Consider the following 21401-nt stretch of genomic DNA (forward strand, 5'->3'; position numbering starts at 1 on the left):
TAGTGATCTTTAAGTTGGAATTGTGTTTGAATTGCTATTAAAGTAACATAGGATTTTTCAACATATCAATGTAAAAACCTCATAGGGATGACATTGGCTGTGTTAATCTTTTTAAACTTATGTGTGTTTCTATCAGACCACATATCCTTCAACCCCTGCAAGCCATGATACAGTTGGATCTCATGAAAGTACAAACTCCACCACAGCTATGAGGGCCACCAGTTTTCATTCTTCTCTTGGTATAGACTTGCATTCGGCTATGAATAGAATGAATGTGTCTCTTGATTCCTCCCAAACTGAAAATTTGCCTAAAGAAAAAACTATTTTGGGTACGTATGACCTACACAATTAAGTAAATCTCAATAAAAAGCTAATTCGTAAGATTTCTTTGTTATTCTAAGCCTAAATGAAATATCACAAGCATAGAAGGATCTCTACAAAAAATTAGAATTTGACTGATTTGTTATTCTATAAACTTTTTCTGCATTGCCTTTATATTTGCTTTCTTATTATCCTTTCTTTGTCATGTGGAAATTGTTCCCATAGATTCACAATAATTTTAAGAATAGGTATCCTTTGGATACTTTATGATTAGATTTGTGTTGATGTTTGTAATAAAAGCACAAAAAATATTTTTTCAAAAGAATTCTTATAAGTTAATGATACTTTAGAATGTAATATTTGTAAACATTAATTTTTGTTGAGAAAGCTCATGGTAGCTAATGGAGTCATATTATTGTATGATATAGTTTCTTTAGATGAGAAGAGTTAATTTGAGGTAATAAAAATTAAATATTGTTCGTATCTAAATTCTTTAGCCTTTTGTTCAATATTAAGAAAGCTCGTCTTTACATAGCTTATATATGAACATTATTAAATGATAAGAAAATTAAGTAAGCACTGAGAATTGCTTGCTATATATACTTGCTTATTTAAGTTGTATTATTTTGGTCTATTTCCAGACACCAAATATATGTGATTAACTGATTTTAAAAAAAATTTTTTTTAAAGCATTGTCTGAAGAATTATTTCAACCACTTCAACCTGAATCTGTTTTAAGTGACAGTAGCTATTGTACTGAAGGACCTTCACAGAACTTTAAAAAGGAAAAATTTTCTCTTGGAAAGCAGTATGAGGAGTTACCAATACAGAAGAGAAATGCTGATGTCTGTCCAAGAAGGGCAGTTCTACAGAGCCCAACTTTCACTTCCTCTGATGATCCACATCTGTTTGATAGAATGAGGGTGCCACACAGCACACCTTATGATTCTTCTTCAAGCAAGAGTTCAACAAAAGACCAAATAGAATCTAGAAAAGAGGATTTGGGTTTTGATGAAATGAAAGGGAGTCAAACTGACGTTATTACAGGTGCTCCGAGTGAAACAGATAGTAGGTGTGTGGTCAGAGATCCAGAGACATGTTTAGAAAGATCAAGTGGATCCATAACAAGTGAAGAAAGTGTGGAGATCTTTCGAAACACACCTCAGCAATTGCCATCATCATTCTTAATAAGTCTCAGATCCTGTTCAATACAGAGCTCTGTGCCAGTTTGGGTAAGTGAGGTAAATAAATCCTGACTTTTGTTTCATGGATCTGATTGTAAATCTGTCTTCCTACAAAAAGTAATGATTATCGATCCTGAGGAACAAAAATATTTTATGTCTGAGACATCAAACCTATTGAAATTCTAGTCTTTACTTACTTTTGATTATGCCTTCATTGACTTTTTTTTTTTTTGAGGGAGATTAACATTTGTCCATATTATTTTTTTTAATTGTTGAGAAACAAAATCTGTGGTAGTAAACTGTAATCTCCTGATTACAAATTTTATTACGATTATTTTCTACTCATTGGCCATGATTTGAGACTGGTCATTTCCCTCCATTTCAGTGTTTTCAGTCTTTACACTTTGGTAACTGCCAATTTTTTTTAGGATTATAAAGAGTTAATCAAAGTAATTTCATAGATATTTTCTAGGGGCTTACCACACTGATTTAGAACTTGGTGCAAACACCTATTCAGCCCAGCATTTTAGAACCAGAAGAAGCTCTTTTGAACCAAGTGAGCCATTTTGCCTTATATTCCCAAATATCTGGACTTAAAGGCATTTTCATCATGGATTAGATCAGTGATGTCAGCCTAGAGTAGAAATGGACCACTAAGCCTTATAAAACTACAAATTAACAATATATTTCTTATATTTTTATTTTATTAAATATTTCCCACAAGGAAATTTGACACTTCTGGACTAGAGGGTCTTTAAGGTCCATTTGAGCTTTAATAGTATCTTATTGATTTTTTTCAATAAGGATAGCTTTGTTCTTAGTGTTAAAACAATGATACTTCAGGGTGTGAAGAAACATCCTTCTTGTTTATTCTTTGATATTTGTTAATAGGATTGTGAGGCAGGTAGGTGGCACAGAGTGCCAAACCTGGAATCAGGAGAACTTAGACCTTTACTAACTATGTGACCCTGGGCATGTCACTTTACCCAGTTTGCCTCAGTTTCCTTGTCTTTAAATGAGTTGGACAAGAAAGTGGCAAAACATCCCAGCTTTTTTGCCAGGAAGACTTCAGGTGGTGTCACTGAGTCTCAGACATAGTATAGTATCCTGTGGTCGCCAGAAACTTTTGGGTTCAAGTTCTTTCTTGAGCATATGAAAGTTTTGAGATTATAGTCAAGTCATCTCTCAGTGAATGCTTCAGGCACATGTCTAAAGTACCAGTTACAAAGAAGTTGCCTCTCTTTATCAGTAATGGTAGTTCATTATGTAGATGACATCATAGGTGTGGACGTCAAAATGTATTCAGAGTAACATTTTACATTTATGTAGTACTTTGAAGTAGACCAGTACTTTCCATGTATTACTTTATTTGATCCTTTCAACAACATTACTATAATTAGGTAATACTTGTGTTTTTATTGTCATTTTACAAATAAGGAAGCTGAGCCAGTTAGTTAACATATGCTGTTAATTTTAGAGGTCCTCAGTTCACAGGTGATTAACAACAGAGAAGGAATTCTAATCCATATTTTCTTATCTTTCTGTATCATAGAACTGGGCTTGAGTCAGAGCAAGTGGCTGTAACCAGAGTTTCACTTTGATAGCCTCTATATGAGGTGGAAGTGACTGCTCACAAAAGCTTTTGTTCAAGGCCTGTGGATTTTACTAAAATAGAAGGTTTCTGTATGTGGACCAAGGTGTGAGTGTATGTGCATTTCTTTCAAGACTTTCAGAACCTAAGGATTGGCCATCCATAATGATCATTTTCTGAAGGCTGTAATGAATGACAAATTTCACTAATGAGAAGGGAGTACTCTCACTGATGAGACTGTGAATTGTAAATACTGAAGAAAGTTGCTCTTTTGGAAACCTGATGAGTTTTTCTTGCATAGTTTCACTTCTGACTTGACATACTTTTGTCAATCAATTCTTACTATCTGCATTCACTAGGAGACAGAGAAGAGAGGTTCTCACATTCCATATAATTCAGCTATTTACTTTAGTCTTAACTTATGTGTTTCACTGTATTCCTGAAAATTCTCCTGCCAAAAATACCCTATTAAATTCTTTTCCTAAATGGTGTCACTTTCCTTCATTCTCTCAGCTATTCATTGTCACTGCAGTATACACCTTGATATGATGTGAGCATCAGACAACTTTCATTATCCAGAAAAGCATTCCTATCTGGTGGACATGCCATATCAAGATAAATCTTGTAGTCCTTTCAAGAAAGTGTTTTTTTAATAGACAGTAAAATTAGTAGCAGATTGTTACTCAGTAAATTGCCAAATTACTTTTTAACCTTTATTTTTTTAAACATTGACATTTCAGTAGAGTTAGTAGAATTCCAACAGCTATGATTTTTAATGGAGTTTTTTTATTGGTTTTTATTGGGCACAATTTTGTTTGGTTTTTCTCCTCTAAACATACCTGTTCCATTGCGACTTCCATAGTTTTTTTTTTTTTCTCTTATGAGATAAATAAATTATTTTTCTTTTACTTTGAAAAATGATTTATAAGAGCTACCTTTTTTACATTGCTGTTTAGGAGACAATATCAGGACATGGCATCATGGAAGAAGCTGAACTTACTTTAATCAGCTCTACTGATAATAGTGATACAAATTCAGATGTGGAAAATTTGATTGAAGAACAAAACAAGGGGAGTGAATTGAAAAGCTGTTTTCAGGTAAGTTTTTCAAGGTTACTTAATTTAATAACACAGTTTATATAACAAGCATAGCTATCTGAAACATGGTGGAGGACCAAGAAATAAGCCAAAAATAAGTGTGAATAGCTAAAATATATGTCATAATGATAGTCATTTAAGAGGACTCTATGCTTGAGTTAAGAAATTCAATTAGATCATCTAAAGTTTTAGATGTGTTAAGACCCACTCCAAATATGCTAAGTCACAATTAATTTGCTCTTATTTTACACACATTTCTAACATACTTTTCTTATGTACATTTCTGGCCCAGAATGGATTAAAAAATAGAGATTACTAGTGGTCTGCTAACAATACATAATAAGATAATTGGTGTTCACAATGTTCTTATATTATCAAAAAAGGCCTTGTAAAATCCTGTATTTAAGAAAGAAAAATATGTGAAATATTTTGAGTAAGATTGCAATAAAAACGATTAAATTTAGGGACAAAACTAAATTTTTTCATCTTAGTGAAAATTTCCCCCAAAATTTATCATATATTTAAGCTGAATAAATCATTTATTTGGAAAATGTTTTGTGACTGTTAAACATGTTGAAAATGAAAGCTGTTTTTAGGAAATCTTTATAATGCTTAACAAGAAAATGTGCTATCTTTGTTTCCGTGTTTGGCTTATTAAACAAACAGATGGATGCTATGGGGTTAATCCTACAGATTATCTTTACTAACAGTGTGCCAGCCCTTCCACAGGCAGTTTTCTTCATTATAGGATGTCCTCCTTCTATAGCACGTATTTCTGTACAAATAAACATTATACTTAACAGTCATGTAGTCATCAAGTATTGATTTACTAAATTGTTGAGCCAATGGAATATTCTATTTTTAATTTTAGTCTTTGAGACAAAACAATAAGAAACTTTGTTAGCTTTGGATGTTATAGTCTGTTGAAATTCACTGATCTTTTGATTATCAAGGGATTTTTTTTTTTAAATCACATTTGAAGCATTTTCACTGTAAAGGATGATAAACATTCTAGATTTTGGCAATTGGATAAAGTCTTCCTTCATTTCTCACCCCTGAAATGTGACAGCCTCTTCAGGTCACCAACCCCTTCTTTCTTTGATGGGGAAGGCAGCTTTTTATATTTAAGATTCTTTTCTTTTTAAATTTTGAGTTCCAAATTCTCTCCCTCCCTCCCCCACCAAGTAAGAAGGCAAGCAAAATTATGCAAATTATACATGTGAAATCATTTTTTTTAATTCCATTTTTTAACCACAGTTTAAAAAAAAAAAAAGGCAAGAAAACTATTTCAGCTTGCATTCTAAGCCCATCAAATCCTTTGGAATTGGATAGCATTTTTTCATTATGAGTCTTTTGAAATTGCCTTAGATCACTGTATTTATCAAACTTTTCATAGTTGATCATCATTATAACATTGCTTTTACTATACACAATGATCGTTTGGTTCTTCTCACTTAACTTTGCATCATTTCATATAGGGCTTGACATGTTTTTTTCTGAAATCACTCCCCTCATTATTTTTCATGGTGTAGCAGTACTCCATCACAATCATTTGCCACAACTTATTCGGCCATTCCCTAATTAATGAGCATTCCCTCAATTTTCAGTTCTTTGCCACCACAAAAAGAGCTACCATAAACATTTTTGTATTTAGAGGTGTTTTTTTTTCCTTTTTGCTTTGTTCTCTTTGGTATACAGACTTAGTAGTGGTATTGCTAGTCAAAGGGTATGCACAGTTTTATAGCCCTTTGGGCAAGGTTCCAAATTGTTGTCCAGAATGGTTGAACCAATTCACAGTTCCACCAGCATTTGTGAGTGTATCTATTTTTTTCTAATCCCTCATCACTTGTTATTTGTAGTAGGTATAAGGTATAAGGTACCTCAGAGTTTTAATTTTCATTTCTCCAATAAATAGTGACTTAGGACATTTTTTGTATAATTATAAAATAGCTCTAATTTCTTCTGCAAATTGCTTGTTCATATCCTTGAACATTTGTCAATTGGGGAATGGCTTTCATTTTTATGAAATTAACTTGGTTCCCAATATATTTGAGAAAAGAGACCTTTATTAGAGAAATTTGCTGTAAATTTTCTTACATAATTTACCTTACTGTCTATGGTACTTTTTAACAAAAATGTAGTTTCTCTGATTATCATTTTTAGTTTTACCTATTTTTGCTTTTGCTTTGTTTGAGAACATGATAATTACCCCATCCATTTTTTTTCAGTTGATGCATAATAAGAGTATCCTTCAGCTCTTTATTTTATTCCCTTCAGGCTTCTATCTGTCTTTCGGTTTCAGATATGTCTCTTGTTAACATCTTGTTGGATTCTGGCTTCTAATCCATTCTGCTAGTTATTTCCATTTATGGTTTAGCTTATCTCATTCACAGTTATGATTACTGTGTATTTTCTTCCATTCTGCTTTTTTTTTTCTCTTTCTATCCTGTACCTCTTCTGAAGTCTGTTTTACTTCTAACCACTTAAGCTGTCCTCCCTTTTATTGTCCCCCTCTTTCATATCTAATCCTTTTTCCATGTTGGACAGAATAGATTTCTGTACCTAGCTGAGCTAGGCATTTATTAAGCTAGGTATTAATATTAAGCAATTGTTGTATGTCAGTCACTATTATATGCTATATACACAAAGAAATTCAAAAGGCAGACAGTTCTTGCTCTTAAGGAGCTCATGGTCTAATGGAAGAGACATTCTTTTAAAAAAAATTATAATTGTTTTATTTTTTCTGGTTATACATGTGTATGAACTTTTTAAAATACACATTTTTTTATGAATCATATTGGGAGAGAAAAATCAGAACAAAAGGGAAAAACCATGAGAGGAAAAAAAAACAAATAAGTGAACATAGTGTGTGTTGATTTACATTCAATCTGCATAGTTCTCTTTCTGGATGCAGATGGCTTTTTCTATCCAAAGTTTATTGGGATTGCCTTAAATCACTAAACCAGTGGGAAGAACCAAGTCTTTCATAGTTGATTATCACATATTGTTGCTGTTACTGTGCACAGTGTATTTCTGTTTCTGCTCATTTCACTCAGCATCAATCTATGCAAATCTTCACAGACTTTTCTAATATCAGCTTTTTCATCATTTTTTATAGAATAATAATATGCACATGTGGGTCCTTTTCCCTCCTTTAAAAACCTCTTTGGGATATAAGCTCAGTAGAAACACTGTTGGATCAAAGGGTAATGCACAGTTTGATAATTCTTTGGGCATAGTTCCAAATTGCTCTTCAGAATGGTTGGATCAATTCATAACTCTACCAACAATGTATTAGTGTCCTAGTTTTCCCACATTCCCTCCAATATTTGTCATTATCTTTTCCTGTCATTTTAACCAATCTGAGAATTGCATAATGGTACCTCAGAGTTTTACATTTTTTTCCAATTTTTCATTCTTTTTGGTTTGTTTGACTGATTCTTGATTTCTCATAGTCATTAGCTTTTACTTGCCTTATTCTAGTTTTTAATGTGTGATTTTCTTTAGTTAGCTTTTGTATTTCTTTTTTTTATTTTATTGATTCTATTTTTGAGGGTGTTTTCTTAGGTGGATTTATCTATTTATTTATTGTGTCTGGCTTATTGTGTTTTTTAAGGAATTAATTTCTTCAGTAGATATTTTTGCATTTGGTCAGTTGTACTTATTAAGGAATTGCCTTCCTTTTCCAAGCTGTTGATTCTCTCTTGCATACCTCTTGTTTATTTTCTCATTTTTTCTTCTATCTTCATATTTTATGAACATTTCTAAGAAGCTTCTTTGTGCTTGAGACCAATTTATATCACTCTTTGAGATTTCCTCTATGGACAGTTTGTCCTCATGTGAGTTGGTGTCACCATAGTAACTTTCTATGGTTCAGATTCTTTTCTGTTTCTTGCTCATTTTTTTTCCTTTTCTTTTGGTATGTCCTCGTGTTTTTTTATACTTATGTTTGACTTCTGCTCCTGGGGTAAAGGGGGTGCTGTCCCAAGCTTTCTGTGCAGCTCTGAGTCTTGGTTTTAAGCATAGCATTCCCTTGTAAGGGATCTGTAGGGGGTAGCTTTGCCTGCTCTGTTCAGAAAATGTCCTGGTTTGCCTTCTGAGGTAGGACTGGAAACTCTCTCCCCTCCTCCCCCCAATCTGTTCTTCTCTTGAGCCAGGACTGAGGGTCTCAAAGTTATTGATCTGCTGTGATTAAGATCCTCTCACTGACTTTCCCAGAGTCTGTCTGACCTGGGCTGAACACCTTTTTCACCCTAGTAAGACTGCCCTTTCTTGATGGTTTTCCAGTCTATCTTGAGCTGCAGAGGGGTTTCATTCCATCAGACTCTGTTCAAAGGTTTGGTTTCATGTGGTTTTTGAGGGAAACTGGAAAGTCAAGCAGCTTCCTAATTTCATACCACCAGCTTGGCTCCGCCTCCAAAACTGAGAGACATTATGAAAACAACTGTATAAACAAATTGTAGACAGGATAAATGGATGATAATAAACATGAAGAGAAATTTTGAGAAAAGGTTTTTTTCCTTTTTCTTGAAGGAGATCAAGATATAGATGTAATGAGAAAGATTTCCAAATACAGGGTTTTATCTAATGTCTGAGAAAGAAGCCAGTATCAGGCTCATAAGAGAAATATTTCTTGCTTGTTCAGATCCTTCAGAACTTGAGTTCCTTCAGTATGTGACTCAAGAACCCAGCATACCTTTCATACTACTGTAAAACGTAGTTGGAAGACTTTGGTTCCAAATTGATCATCACTCTTCTCCTAACATTCTAATATTAAAAACTCACTGACCTAAAGTGTGAAGTTAATACTGCTTTGTATGAACAAATTTACCTAGGAATTTATTTAGCACATATTGTGCCAGTAACTGTGGTAAACAGTGTGTGTGTGTGTGTGTGTGTGTGTGTTTTCCTGAGAAAATACCACTTTCTATTTATATAGTCAGAAAGTGATAGAGTTTTTTCTCTAATAAATTAGAAGCAGCTAAATGCTGCAATGGATAGAGCACCGGGCCTGAAATCAGGGAAGACCTGCATTCAAATCTAACTTTAGATACTTACTAGCTGTTTATCTGGGCAAGTCATTTAATTTCTGTTTGCCTAGTTTCCTCATTTGTAAAGTGGAGGTAATAATAGCACTTTCCTCTCAGGGTTGTTGGAAGGAGAGATGAGATCATAATGATAATGCATTTAGCACAATTTCTGGCACACAGCAGACTCTCCATAAATATTAGCTATTATTAATAAAGCCTTTGCATGGAGCAAAAATGGTAAAGGCAGGGACTTGCCCAAATTCTCCCCCAAGCCTTTCCAAATTCCCTTAAATAATGACTATAAACAGATTTTAGAGCATCAGAACGAACAAAACCATGAAATGAAACAATTTTCCAGCCAAAGACAAACTTAGAAGGTCAGCAGGAAAAGTATGTTGCACCAGGGTGGAAGTTCATCACAGTCCCAGCACAACCAAGCAAGCACAGCCTTGACCCCAACAAATAAGAAGCAGGCCCTGGGGGACCTCTGAATCAGCAGCAGCTTCCAGATATCTCAATCCAGAAATACCAAAGACAATTTGTAAGGTTGGCAGGAAAGGCTTGTCTTACTAAGGTGAGAAGACTTTGGGAATCGATTGGCAGGGGCAACATTGGTAACAGCAGCAACTTCTAGAAGTCTGAGCCCATAAATGATAAAGGAGTAGAACTGGTCGGAAAGAGGTCTCTTTACTAGCACTAAGCAAGGATTCTTGCTTTATCACACTAGAATTTACAGGCACGATGGAGCAAGGACCTTCTTCACAGTTTCAAGGCAAAAAAATGCTTGTGGTCACTCAAACACACTTCTTCTTGGATCATGACATCTTGGAAGAACTTACAGATCTCTAGAAGAACCTCTGAAAAGGTTCTCTGAAAATAGCTGCATAAAAACCCTGAAGCATGGAATCTTATATAACCAACCTCCCAATGACCCAGACAAATTTCAAAAATGATGTTTTTCAGAGAAGGAGCCCATATTCACTGAACTTTCATTATAAAAAAAAATCACAAGGAAAATAAGATGTACACAGGAGATGGATTAGAGCTAAAGTCTCAAGAAAATAAAAAACAAGAATAAGCATTGTTTCTTTTTGAAAAGTTCCTTAATGAGAAGTAACATTTCTTTTTAAATATATCTATTGACTAAATCACTGTGAAGCATATTTATAAGAAAAAAATTGGGGGGTGGGGTAGATCTGTGTTTTCTTTTACAACATGACTTTTATGAAGATGTTTTGCATAACTTCACATGTGCCTTCTTAATGGGGGCTGAAGTTGGGGAAGAAGGGAGAGAATCTGGAACTCAGGTTTTAAAAATAGGTAAAAAAAAATTGTTTTATATGTAACTGGGAAAAATGAAAATATTTTAAAATTTTAGATTTCAGAAAATCACCTTTATAATTCAACTTGGGAAAGCCATAATTAGCATTTTCTGATTATCTAAAAAAGGTGAATTTTTGTTTGCTCCAAACTGAATGAAAGTCAGAAGTTCGGAGTTGTTATGAGAATCTATTGAAATACCCAATGTAAAGTGCTTTGAAAACCTAAAAGTGGTATATAAATGTTACCTATTATTACTACCACCAATATTTGGGATTGTCTTTGATTGCTTTGAATGTTTATTTTTTATGCTTGTGCTTTATTAACAACTTCCTCCTCAATGTGACTAGAAAGATGTATTTTTCCTTTTTAAGGTGATCTAAAAGAATCATTATTCATTCTTGTTACTAGGTGAAGCAAGATTCAGAGTTGAAAGAAGATTATTCCGTTTGGAAACCAGATTTAACTGTTACAGAACTTCCTGAGGAGAGACCATCTTCCTCCTTCCAACATCCTGGTAATCATTAAATCTAGGGATAGAAGGAACCTTATAGTCTTCTAATTATGTCCCCTTCATTTTACAAATGAAATGGAGATTCGATTATTTGCCCACAGTCACCTAGCTAGTAAATGGCAAAATCAGGATTTGAACGCAGGTCAAATCTAGCATTTTATTCATTATACTATTTAATTTCGCGTACTTCAAAAATTCTTTTGATGACAGTCACAAGACCGTCTGGCCACTAGAGTAATCATATTAAATTGATCTTAAATAAAATAGAATTGGAGAAGGAATGTCTAGAATCAAGTTGCATTTATAATTATTAAAGTTGATAGTCCTTTTTCTGGCTTTCATAGTCATGGTAGCAGCTGACATAGTTTTAAGGTTTGTGAAATGTTTTATATAAATTGTCTTATTTGATTTTCATGACAACTCCTTGAAATAAGTAGCATAAGTATTATTCCCATTCTAGAGATGAAGAATCTGAGATTTGGAAGCATTAAGAGATCTGCCCAAACTGTTTCTCAACTATATGTTTTTCTGACTTCAAGAATTGTGTTTTCCATTACATCTTACTGCCACTAGGCTTTTTCTGGCTACTGAATCAGTGAATGTTTTTTTATTTAAAAGGGTATGAGAGTAGGGGCAGTGTCAAGGGTGAGACTGAAGTTATAAAATTACTTTTAAAATTTGCTATCCTTACCATGTTCTTGCTGCTTAATTTATCATATTGAACAGTTGCAGAAAAAGAAGCCAAAAGTAGTTGGGTTGTAGTTTTATTGAATTTTGTGTTTTCTTTGGTTAGGAAGCAGCCATAATACTGTCTTCCTTTTTGTCACTTCCTTACTTTATTTTCCCATTACTATTAACTATATATCTTTTTTTATTCAAAGGTTTCTAGTGCACACTTGCACTCTATTATAGGAACTACTTTTAGAGGTCAAAAAGTTCATAACTTTGCTACTTAGACATTTTCTATTAAAAAAAGATTCATCATATATCAGAGTTAGAAGGGACATCACTAGATATTCATTCAGACCCATACCTGAAAAGACATTTCTACATCATAGCTGGAAGTTTGTCATCTGATTTTTGTTTGGACCCCTCAGTGAGGAGAGGAACTCATTACTTCCTAAGGCAGTCACTTATTCTACTTTTAGATAATTTTAATTGGTAAGAAATTTTTTTCTTACATACAGCCTAAATTTACTTCTTTGTAATCCCTATTCATTGCCCCGAGTTCTGCCAACTTTGGCTATGCACATTGATGTTTTCCTCAATTTCTTAGTATCTCTTGCGTGCGCTACCCCCTTTCCCCCCAATCCAATCTGTTTCCAAGGCCTGTTGATTTCACCTTTGCAGCCTCTCTTTGAACGGTCCCCTTCTTTCCTGTGACAGTGTCACTATCCCAGTACAAACCCTCATGACCTCATTCTTGTACTACTACAGTAGTCTTCTGTTGGATTTGTCTATTTCAAGTGTCTCTTCATTATAATCCATCCCCCTCTCAGCTACTAAAGTGATTTTCCTAAATCAAAACTGATCATGTCAAATTACCTTCCCTTCGCCAAATACCAGAAGTTCCATATCATATCTAGAATTAAATACAAAATCTTCTGGGCATTCAGAGCCCTTCATAACTAAGCTCCTACCCCTATCCTTCCCAGTCTTTTTACATCTTACTCTCCACCATGTAGTCTTCACTCCTGTGACACTGGTCTCCTGGTCTTATAAATAAGACCTTCCATCTCTCAGCTAAATGTGATTATCCCCATTATCACCTATTGACTCTCTTCAAGTCCCAATTTAAATCCCATCTTATATAGGAATCCTCTGTTAATTCTAATGCCTTCCCTTGGTTAATTGTTTCCTAATAATCCTGTAAAGAATTTGTTTGTACATATTGGTTTATGCACAGTCTTTAAGAAAGGGGACATGACTGAAAAATGGCCAAAGAGACTCCAAAAAAAAAACAAACTTTTCTTTGGTTCCTGGATTTCCTTGACTGATTTGGCTTCTTAATAGAAAAGAACTATTTCTTGACTGAATCAACCCCTACACCCACTCTACCCCTTCCTACCCATTTTTATTGTGAATAAGTTAAATTCTTCCAGAGGTATAATCCTGGACCTTAACTTTCCATTAAGTATCACTGATACCTTCTAGGTCTGTTTTGTCCTGTTGTAATTGTTCACTTTTTTTGTTAATAATATAGTGTGTATTAGTGAACTTGTGATTCAACAGTAAGGTTGTCCCTTTTGTTGCTTAGTCATTTTTCAGTCATGTCCAACTCTTTGTGAGTCCTTTTGGGGTTTTCTTGGCAGAGATACTAGAATCTTTCTCTTTTTCAAGCTCATTTTATAGATGAGGAACTATGACAAACAGGGTTAAATGATAGCTAGTAAGAATCTGAGTCTAGATTTGAACTCAGGTCTTCTTTACTCCAAGTCAGATACTTAAGCACTGTGCCACCTACTTGCCCCTAGACTGTCCTTATTGTTCCTTGTTTTCCAATATTTTTACCTACTCTTTTTCATAGCTTTCTTGAAGATAAACATAGTCATGGAGGAGGGGAGGTTATCACTTCATAATTTTTATCAGTGCTAAGTTTCCTCTGACAAAATCATTTGTGCTCATACAAATCTAAAGAAGTGAGTAGAAGTTATTCTTTCTGCAAAGTTTTGGGAAGTTCTCTTTCATATAAGAGATAGAGAGCATGATTCTCTATCCAAAGAGAATTTTAAGTGTCTACTGAAATTTGGTTTTTTTTCCCTACAACTATAATCTAGTCAAATTGATCTCCCTTTTGTTCCTTAAACACATAATACTCCATCTTATACTTAAGTGGTATGAAATTGTTATTTCCTTGTAAGTATAACATATTTTCCTTGTGAGGGATAGAATTGTTTCATTTTTTTTGAACTTATATCCACCGTACCTAGAACAGGGGAAATGTTTAATAAATACTTATTGCTTGATTGACAGACACATTCCAAGAATGTAGTTCTGCACCAGGAAGCTTACAAGAAGCATTTGTAAAGGAGAAAATTTCATTAGTTCAGCAATCATCACAAAGACAAAAAGAAATTAATAATGAAACTCAAACTTCTGGAAAATCTCAGCCTAAATCAACTCTACAAATTGAAAGAAAAAAGTACCTAGTGGAGAGAAAATCTTCTGGTATGTTCTTTGGTTTGTCACAGGCAAATTGGGATCTTTGCATATCAGGACCATTCTTGGGTTAAGATAGAAAAACACATTTTATATATATGTAAAATATATAACATATATGTGAACTGTAGTTTGTTATCTCATATGGAGTCTCAACTAAATGTGGAGATTACAAAATTATGATTTGTTATCAGTAAATGTTTAGTTTGTGTATCTATTTTATACATGTATATATTGAGAGTCATATCAAAATTTCTCAGCAAAAAGAATTCACAAGTAGAAAAATTGTAAGAAGTTCTAGTTTAGTTAAACAATTTTTTTTGTTTGTTTCTTTTCCTCTCTGGTAGGAGGAGGAGAAGATGCATTTGGAGATATAGATGATGTAAAAACAAAAGATATAGATTAAAATGTTATATTCATTAAAAAATAAAATAAATAAATAAATGGCTAGCTTAAGGATAGATGTTGGTGGCTAAATATTGATATTTTCATTTTAGCAGAATCTATCCAACTGAAATCAATCTCTCAGAAACCTCTATGGTCCCTTTAGGACCAATCACAAGTATAATCCCTTTTCTAAATGTTAAGCTATGATGTAATTATGTGCCATGCTTTTTCTCCTCCCCTTCTACTCCACCCCAAAGCTTTCTCTTCTGCATACTTTACAGTTAGTCCTCTCACTGATCCAGTTGACTTCCACTGGGTACATTCTTTCCTAAAATGGGGTACCCACATACAATATAATATTCCAACAATATTCTAATTTTAATCAGAGTTGACTATAGCAAAACCAGAGTGGGCTTAGTATTGGACCTAGGACTTTAAGATGACTTTAGTTCTTCTATCTGCCATGTCACACTATTAACTCATGAGATTTTGATCTTTTTAAAGTTTTCTAAATTAATTGTTCTTCAACCAAATCTTCCCTATCCTATATTTGTGCAATTGAACCTGAATATGACATTTTATATAGTATGTTCCTAATAAATTTCCTCTATACCCGATTCATCAATCAAACTTGTCCTTTGGGGATCTCGCCTGACTATTATCCAGTACAATACCTTATTCTCAGTCTTATATTATCTGCCTTTCTTTTGTGGAGTTTTTCCTATTACAATGTTTTGTTTTTATTTTTGTTTTATCTCTTCTCCTCCCCACCAGAGTCATCAGTGAGTCATTTAAAGAAAGTGAATGAAGTTAAAGTGTGTTTCCCTGAAGCTAGGAAAACTGCACAATCTCTTCGGCATCACCAGGCTTTAAGGTATCCTTTATAGTAAAGAGGAAAAAAATGAATAGCTTGATTCCTAAAATTTATTCAATGATAATGAGCTGGAATTTTTCTATTTCGTTTACTTCATTTGAAGTTTTAGTTCTTTTTGAAGTTGAACTCAGTTAAATTGAAAGTCTTTTAAGTAAAATTAAATATAGCCAATAAATTTTAATAAATCTCTTCCCAATGGGAAAAAAAACTCCTATATTAGATCATAAATATAACTTTTAGTTAAAAAACTAAAGCAAAAAGATCTTTCTATCAAAGGAAATGACACAGTTCCTGAAGAGTTATTTAACAAGAAAGAATGCTTTTAAAGTGCATGTGGTGGGGCAGCTAGATGGCACAATGGATAGAGCACCGACCTTGAATTTAAGAAAACCTCAATTCAAAGCCGACATCAGACACTTAACACGTCTAGCTGTGTGACCCTGGGCAAGTGGCTTCCCCAAAAATAAACAAAATAACAAAATTGTGTGTGTGTGTGTGTGTGTCTGGTAACTTATAAGCTGTTTCTTAATGGGTATGAATTGACATTTACGATTGGTGTTTGTCTTTATATCTTAAAAGATTTCTTACATCTAGATGCCCTGATTAAGAGGCCATATGGCTTAAGGAGTAAAGATCTGGCTTTGATTCAAGGATACCTGGCCTCTCCTCTAACATACTGACCAAGTAATCCACTTAACCTCTCAGGATCTCAAGACAAATTTCTAAGAGTCTTAAGTTGCAGAGAAGATGCCATCCAAGTTAGTGGATTAGTTAGACTTATTGGGAGTACTAAGAACAATAAAGTTTCAAATTCTGTTTAAAAAAAAAAAAGTGATTGCTGGATATAGGGATTCTGAATAAATACAAATATGGTCCTGTACTCCACTACTTAGTTTTATTGACATAATTTCTTTTAGCTACAGAGATGACAAAGTCAAATAAGTACCCTCCAAAGACAGAGATTATTACATGTCAAGTCAAATTTGCTGCTGGTTAAAATATAGTCTGGCACAGAGACATATAAATTGAATATATCTATATAGTTTTAAATCATCTCTTTCAAATACTGTGACTGTAATAGAATGTAATTAAGGGTGGGAGACAGGGGAGCTGCTCTCCTTTGCTATTTTTTCACTTTTACCTAATGACAAGCTCTATTCTTGGCTGGGATGAAGCAGCAAAAACTCCTATCTATCTAATGTAGGGCTTTAATCACCTTCAAAGGGGGTCCTCGTGTGCTCCATCTTCCCTGTGCAAGACAATCCAGCCCATCCTTTTCTTAAAAATTGAAGTGTTTTATGCGTTTTTGCACAAACATTCTCTCACTTGAGCCTCATGAACTGTGAGGGGGATAGGCATTGAATTGGTCAGTCACATACCTGGATATTTTAACTAGGATTTTGGAGCTCGAATCTCATAGGACCTTTATAGCATTAAAGACAAGGCATTCAATCTTTCCCTACTCACCATAGTATTGGATTCCTATATCAGCAAAGATATCCGTTTAACATACTCTCTCCCCTTATACCCTTAGACATTTTACAGTGCCACTTAAAGACACTAAAGAACACCAATTGCTTACTGTTTATGAATCTTACTGCTTTCTGTCATAAGGAGGCTGAACTCTTTTTTCACTTTCTTTGTGCACTTCTGTTCCTATTTGTAGCCCACAGGGTTGTGGGATCCTCTCAAAGAGAATCTTAGTTTGACCACAGTTATTGTTTTCTGATTAGCTTCATACTTCAATCTTCTGTTTGTCAGATGAAAAATCATGTTAAAAACTGAAGGGACATTCCTTCCACTGCACTTAACAGTAAAACAGATTTTCTTAATATGAAGATGTATTCCTCTTTCCACTTAATAAGATCTAGGCCATGTCTTCAGGTAGTGTTAGACAAACTAAGGTGATACCTGAATACCCTTATTACAATTGAGAGATTGAAAACAAATCATGTCTAATACTTCACATTGTTGCTAACCCCTTCCAAAGATTCTAAGTAGTGTGTGGATATATTTTTTTAAATGTATTGGTAAGGCACAGGTATCTCACATGTCTGTTATACGATTTCAAATCAGTTGTGATATATTGTGTTCAACCTTTAGGTATAATTAGAAATTATCCATTGTACAAATTAAAATAAGAATGTAGGGGTATTATTAAGTAAAATTTATTCTGTGTTTATATTAGCTACCTTTTCTTTGCTAATTTTAAAATAATTGCATGTGATGATTAGATACTATCTAAATCTCATCTTTTTTCCAGATTATTTAATCAGTTAGCTGAAGTGAGACAACAAAAGGAAGAGAAATCAAGACAGGATGCCTCTGCTAGAAACAGAGAAAGGGCAAGAGAGTTTCACAGGGTATGTTCTTGAAAATGTCTCCTTTAATCCTGTTTTGCATCAAAAATATCTCAGTAAGAATACATTGGTAAAAATCCTTTTACATAGCATTCTATATTGCAAAGCAAATTCTGTTTTTCTATCATCCCATTAACACAAATCTAATTCCTCTATTTCTTGACATCTTAAATTAAATTTACTAAGGAACACTTATCTGATATATATTTTTTCTAATTTGCAAAGTTTTAAGAAATAGGAAGAAAAAGAGTTATATACCTCTTTCCAGTGTCTTCCTCTAAAATGTAGATAATCAGTATCTTTTCAATTTCTTGTCAGTTCTTCTTTAATGTAAATTTGTAGAGTCTCAAGGTTGGAAAGTACTTCATAAATCAATCCTTACTTCTGAAGCATGATGAATTACCTCTCTAGTATTGCCTAAATACCTAGTGATAAGAAATTAATAAGGTAGACCATTTCTCATTTGAGAATCTAATCATTAGAAAACCTTTTCTTTTTATGAAGTTGAAACCTCCTTCATTTTACTTTCCCTTCAAGGCAATTTTCTATCAAGAACAATCAAATGAAGTTCAAATACTCTTCCATATAACATCCCTTCCAAATATTTGATAACAGATAATTATGTCTTCAGTGTGCCCCTTTACTCCTTGTACCTTCTCTTTCAGTTGAACAGCCCCAGTTCCTTTACTGGTATAGCATGGTTTTGAGTTTCCTTACCGTCTTAGTAGCCTTCCTCTAGATATATACCAGTTTGTCAATCTTCTTACACAATTCTCTACACAGTGTGAACATAATCAGTATTATAACATCTCCTCTCATGTTCTGAATGCTACATATACCTCTACTAATATAGCCTAAGTTCTCAGAATGTTTTGTCCAGCTATAATTTCATAAGAACTTCGTGGCTTCTTAATGATTACAGAAAGATAGGTATTAGGTAAAAGATTAAGAATCATGAGCAGGTAGGTATAGCATCCACTTTTGATTTTGTAGTAGCATATGTGATTTTGCTTTGTTTATATAGTAAAGCTCACTGGGGATATATAAGACTTCCCAAAGAGTAGAAAACTGGATCCTCTAAGTAAGCAGTAGCTGCTTAATCCTCCAAGGAGAAATCAAGCATTGTATGAAGTGCTAAGAATACAGAAAGCATCAGAAGACAGCCCTGTCTTCAAGAAGACCAGCTAGATGGCAAGTAGATAGAGTGCTGGACCTGGAATCAGGAAGGCTCATTTTTCCCGAATTCAAATCTGGCCTCAGACACTTATTAGCAATGTGATCCTGGGCAAGTCACTTAAACTTGTTTGCTTCAGTTGGCAGCTAGGTGACATAGTGAATAGAATGCTGGGCCTGGAGTTAGGAAGGTGTAAATTCAAATTTAGCCTCAGACACTAACTGTGAGACTGAATTAAATCACTTAATCCTATTTGCCTCAGTTCCTCTTCTGCAAAATGAACTTGAGAAAGAAATGGCAAGCTACTCCAGTATCTTTGCCCCCCAGAAAAGCCAAATAGGTCATAAAGAGTCATATATAACTGAAAAAAGAAAAGACTATGGCTTCAAGAAGCCTACAATTTAATGATGAAAACAATAAGCAAGTGATTTGTACAGACAAGGTATATGCAAGGAAAATAGGAAATAATTAACAGAAAGAGGGAAGGTATTGGAAGGTAATTGGAGTTAGAGAAAGTTTCCATAAAAAATGAGATTTTAGTTGGGACTGTAGATGGAGATATGGAAGAAAAACATTCTAGGCCTGTGGGACAGACACAGCTGAAAAATGGAATGTACTGCTTATCATCTAGGGGATAATCAAGAGTCAAGGATGACATCTAAGTTATGAACCTCTGAGGAGTGGGACGATGGTTTAATTTTGAAAATTTTGATTGTAAGGTGATTATTGGACACGAATAAAACCCATGACTAGAATGATATGGCTTGTTCAATAGGTAAATGGATCAAAGCAGAAAAATTTAAGAAACAAATGGAGAAAGTATTTGGATGAAGATCTATAGAGGCAAAAATAGTTATATTTTTTATAGGAGTATGCTCAATCCCAATTTGTGCACAAAGGAAATAGATGCATTTAGAAAGGGCCTGATTTGGAGATATGAGGTTGTATGAGTAAGAGACTTTAATTATTGCAAAACTAGAAATAAGATAACAAAAGCAGCATAATTTTTTGGCTTATTTTCATCATCCTTCCATCTCCCAAAAAGCAGGAAAAAATATTTATCCTTGATCTGATTGTGACCATCAAGAAAGAATGTAATCATCATTCCATTACAGGAAAGTGACTGTTTCATCTTAAATCTGTGGTAGTTATGAAGAGGAAATTTAGTCATATGCTAACACAGATCCTAGTTTTGGGAAAGTGAATTTCATATTGTTCAAAGGATAGATAGAAATTGAACAGCTAAAAAATTCTATAGGGCAACTTCAACAATGAGATGAACCAAATCAGTTCCAATAGAGCAGTAATGAATTGAACAGCTACACCCAGTGAAAGAACTCTGGGAGATGACTATGAATCACTTCATAGAATTCCCAATCCCTCTATTTTTGTCCACTTGCATTTTTTATTTCCTTCACAGGCTAATTGTACACTATTTCAAAGTCTGATTCTTTTTGTACAGCAAAATAACTATTTGGACATGTATACATATATACAAGAAAAATCATATCAAAATGGAAAAAATAAGAAAAAAAAAAAAAGCAAGCAAACAACAAAGAGTGAAAATGCTATTGTGAACCATACTCAGTTCCCACAGTCTGCTCTCTGGATAGCTCTCTTCATCACTAAACAATTGGAACTGGCATCAGTCATCTCATTATTGAAGAGTCATGTCCATCAGAATTGATCATTGTATTGTCTTCTTGTTGCCATGTACAATAATCTCCTGTTTCTATGCACTTCACTTAGCATTAGTTCATGTAAGTCTCTCCAGGCCTCTCAGAAATCATCCTGCTGGTCATTTCTTACAGAACGGTAATATTCCGTAACACACAATTCTCCAATTGATGATCTCTCCATTCGTTTGCCAGATTCTAGTCACTACAAAGAGACTTGCCACAAACATTCTTGCACATATAGGTCCCTTTCCCTTCTTTAGTATCTCTTTGGGATATAAGCCCAGTAGTAATACTGCTAGGTCAAAGAATATTATATACTCTTTTTTGAAGTTTGATAACTTTTTGAGCATAGTTCCAAACTGCTCTCCAGAATGGCTGGATTCGTTCACAGTTCCACCAACAATGTATCAGTGTCCCAGTTCTCCCACATCTCCTCAACATTTGTCATTATCTTTTCCTGTCATCATAGCCAATCTGACAGGTGTGATACAGGTCATTCTTTTAAAAAAAAAAAATTATAACAAGGTTTTATTTTTAAACCACACATCTTTGTACATAGGAGCAGCCTACATATTCTTTAGTAATAATTTTGTAGTGGTATTTTCAATTCATTTTGCCTGCTGTTATATTGCTAGAGAGAAGGGAGGTATAAATTTGAAATGGAAACTTAAAATAGACTCTTACTGGTACGTAGCATATATAAGTTCTATA

At 34.0% G+C, this 21401-nt stretch overlaps 1 protein-coding gene across 7 annotated transcripts in view; it reads left to right on the forward strand.

Moving 5' to 3' along the window:
* Positions 1 to 21401, forward strand: part of CEP295 (centrosomal protein 295) — a 97349-nt gene that overhangs the window by 55868 nt on the left and 20080 nt on the right. For 6 of the 7 annotated variants that reach the window (XM_051986823.1, XM_051986819.1, XM_051986820.1 and 3 more), the window contains 7 exons: positions 137 to 329; positions 1012 to 1562; positions 4053 to 4193; positions 10955 to 11060; positions 14031 to 14225; positions 15378 to 15477; positions 17741 to 17840. In XM_051986823.1, the coding sequence (XP_051842783.1) occupies positions 137 to 329; positions 1012 to 1562; positions 4053 to 4193; positions 10955 to 11060; positions 14031 to 14225; positions 15378 to 15477; positions 17741 to 17840 (1386 nt within the window). The remainder of the gene's footprint in view (positions 1 to 136; positions 330 to 1011; positions 1563 to 4052; positions 4194 to 10954; positions 11061 to 14030; positions 14226 to 15377; positions 15478 to 17740; positions 17841 to 21401) is intronic. The other variant, XM_051986821.1, reaches the window with a different exon arrangement.

This window comes from Antechinus flavipes, chromosome 3, assembly GCF_016432865.1.
Source record: "Antechinus flavipes isolate AdamAnt ecotype Samford, QLD, Australia chromosome 3, AdamAnt_v2, whole genome shotgun sequence".
In the NCBI taxonomy this organism is placed as follows: Eukaryota; Metazoa; Chordata; class Mammalia; order Dasyuromorphia; family Dasyuridae; genus Antechinus; species Antechinus flavipes.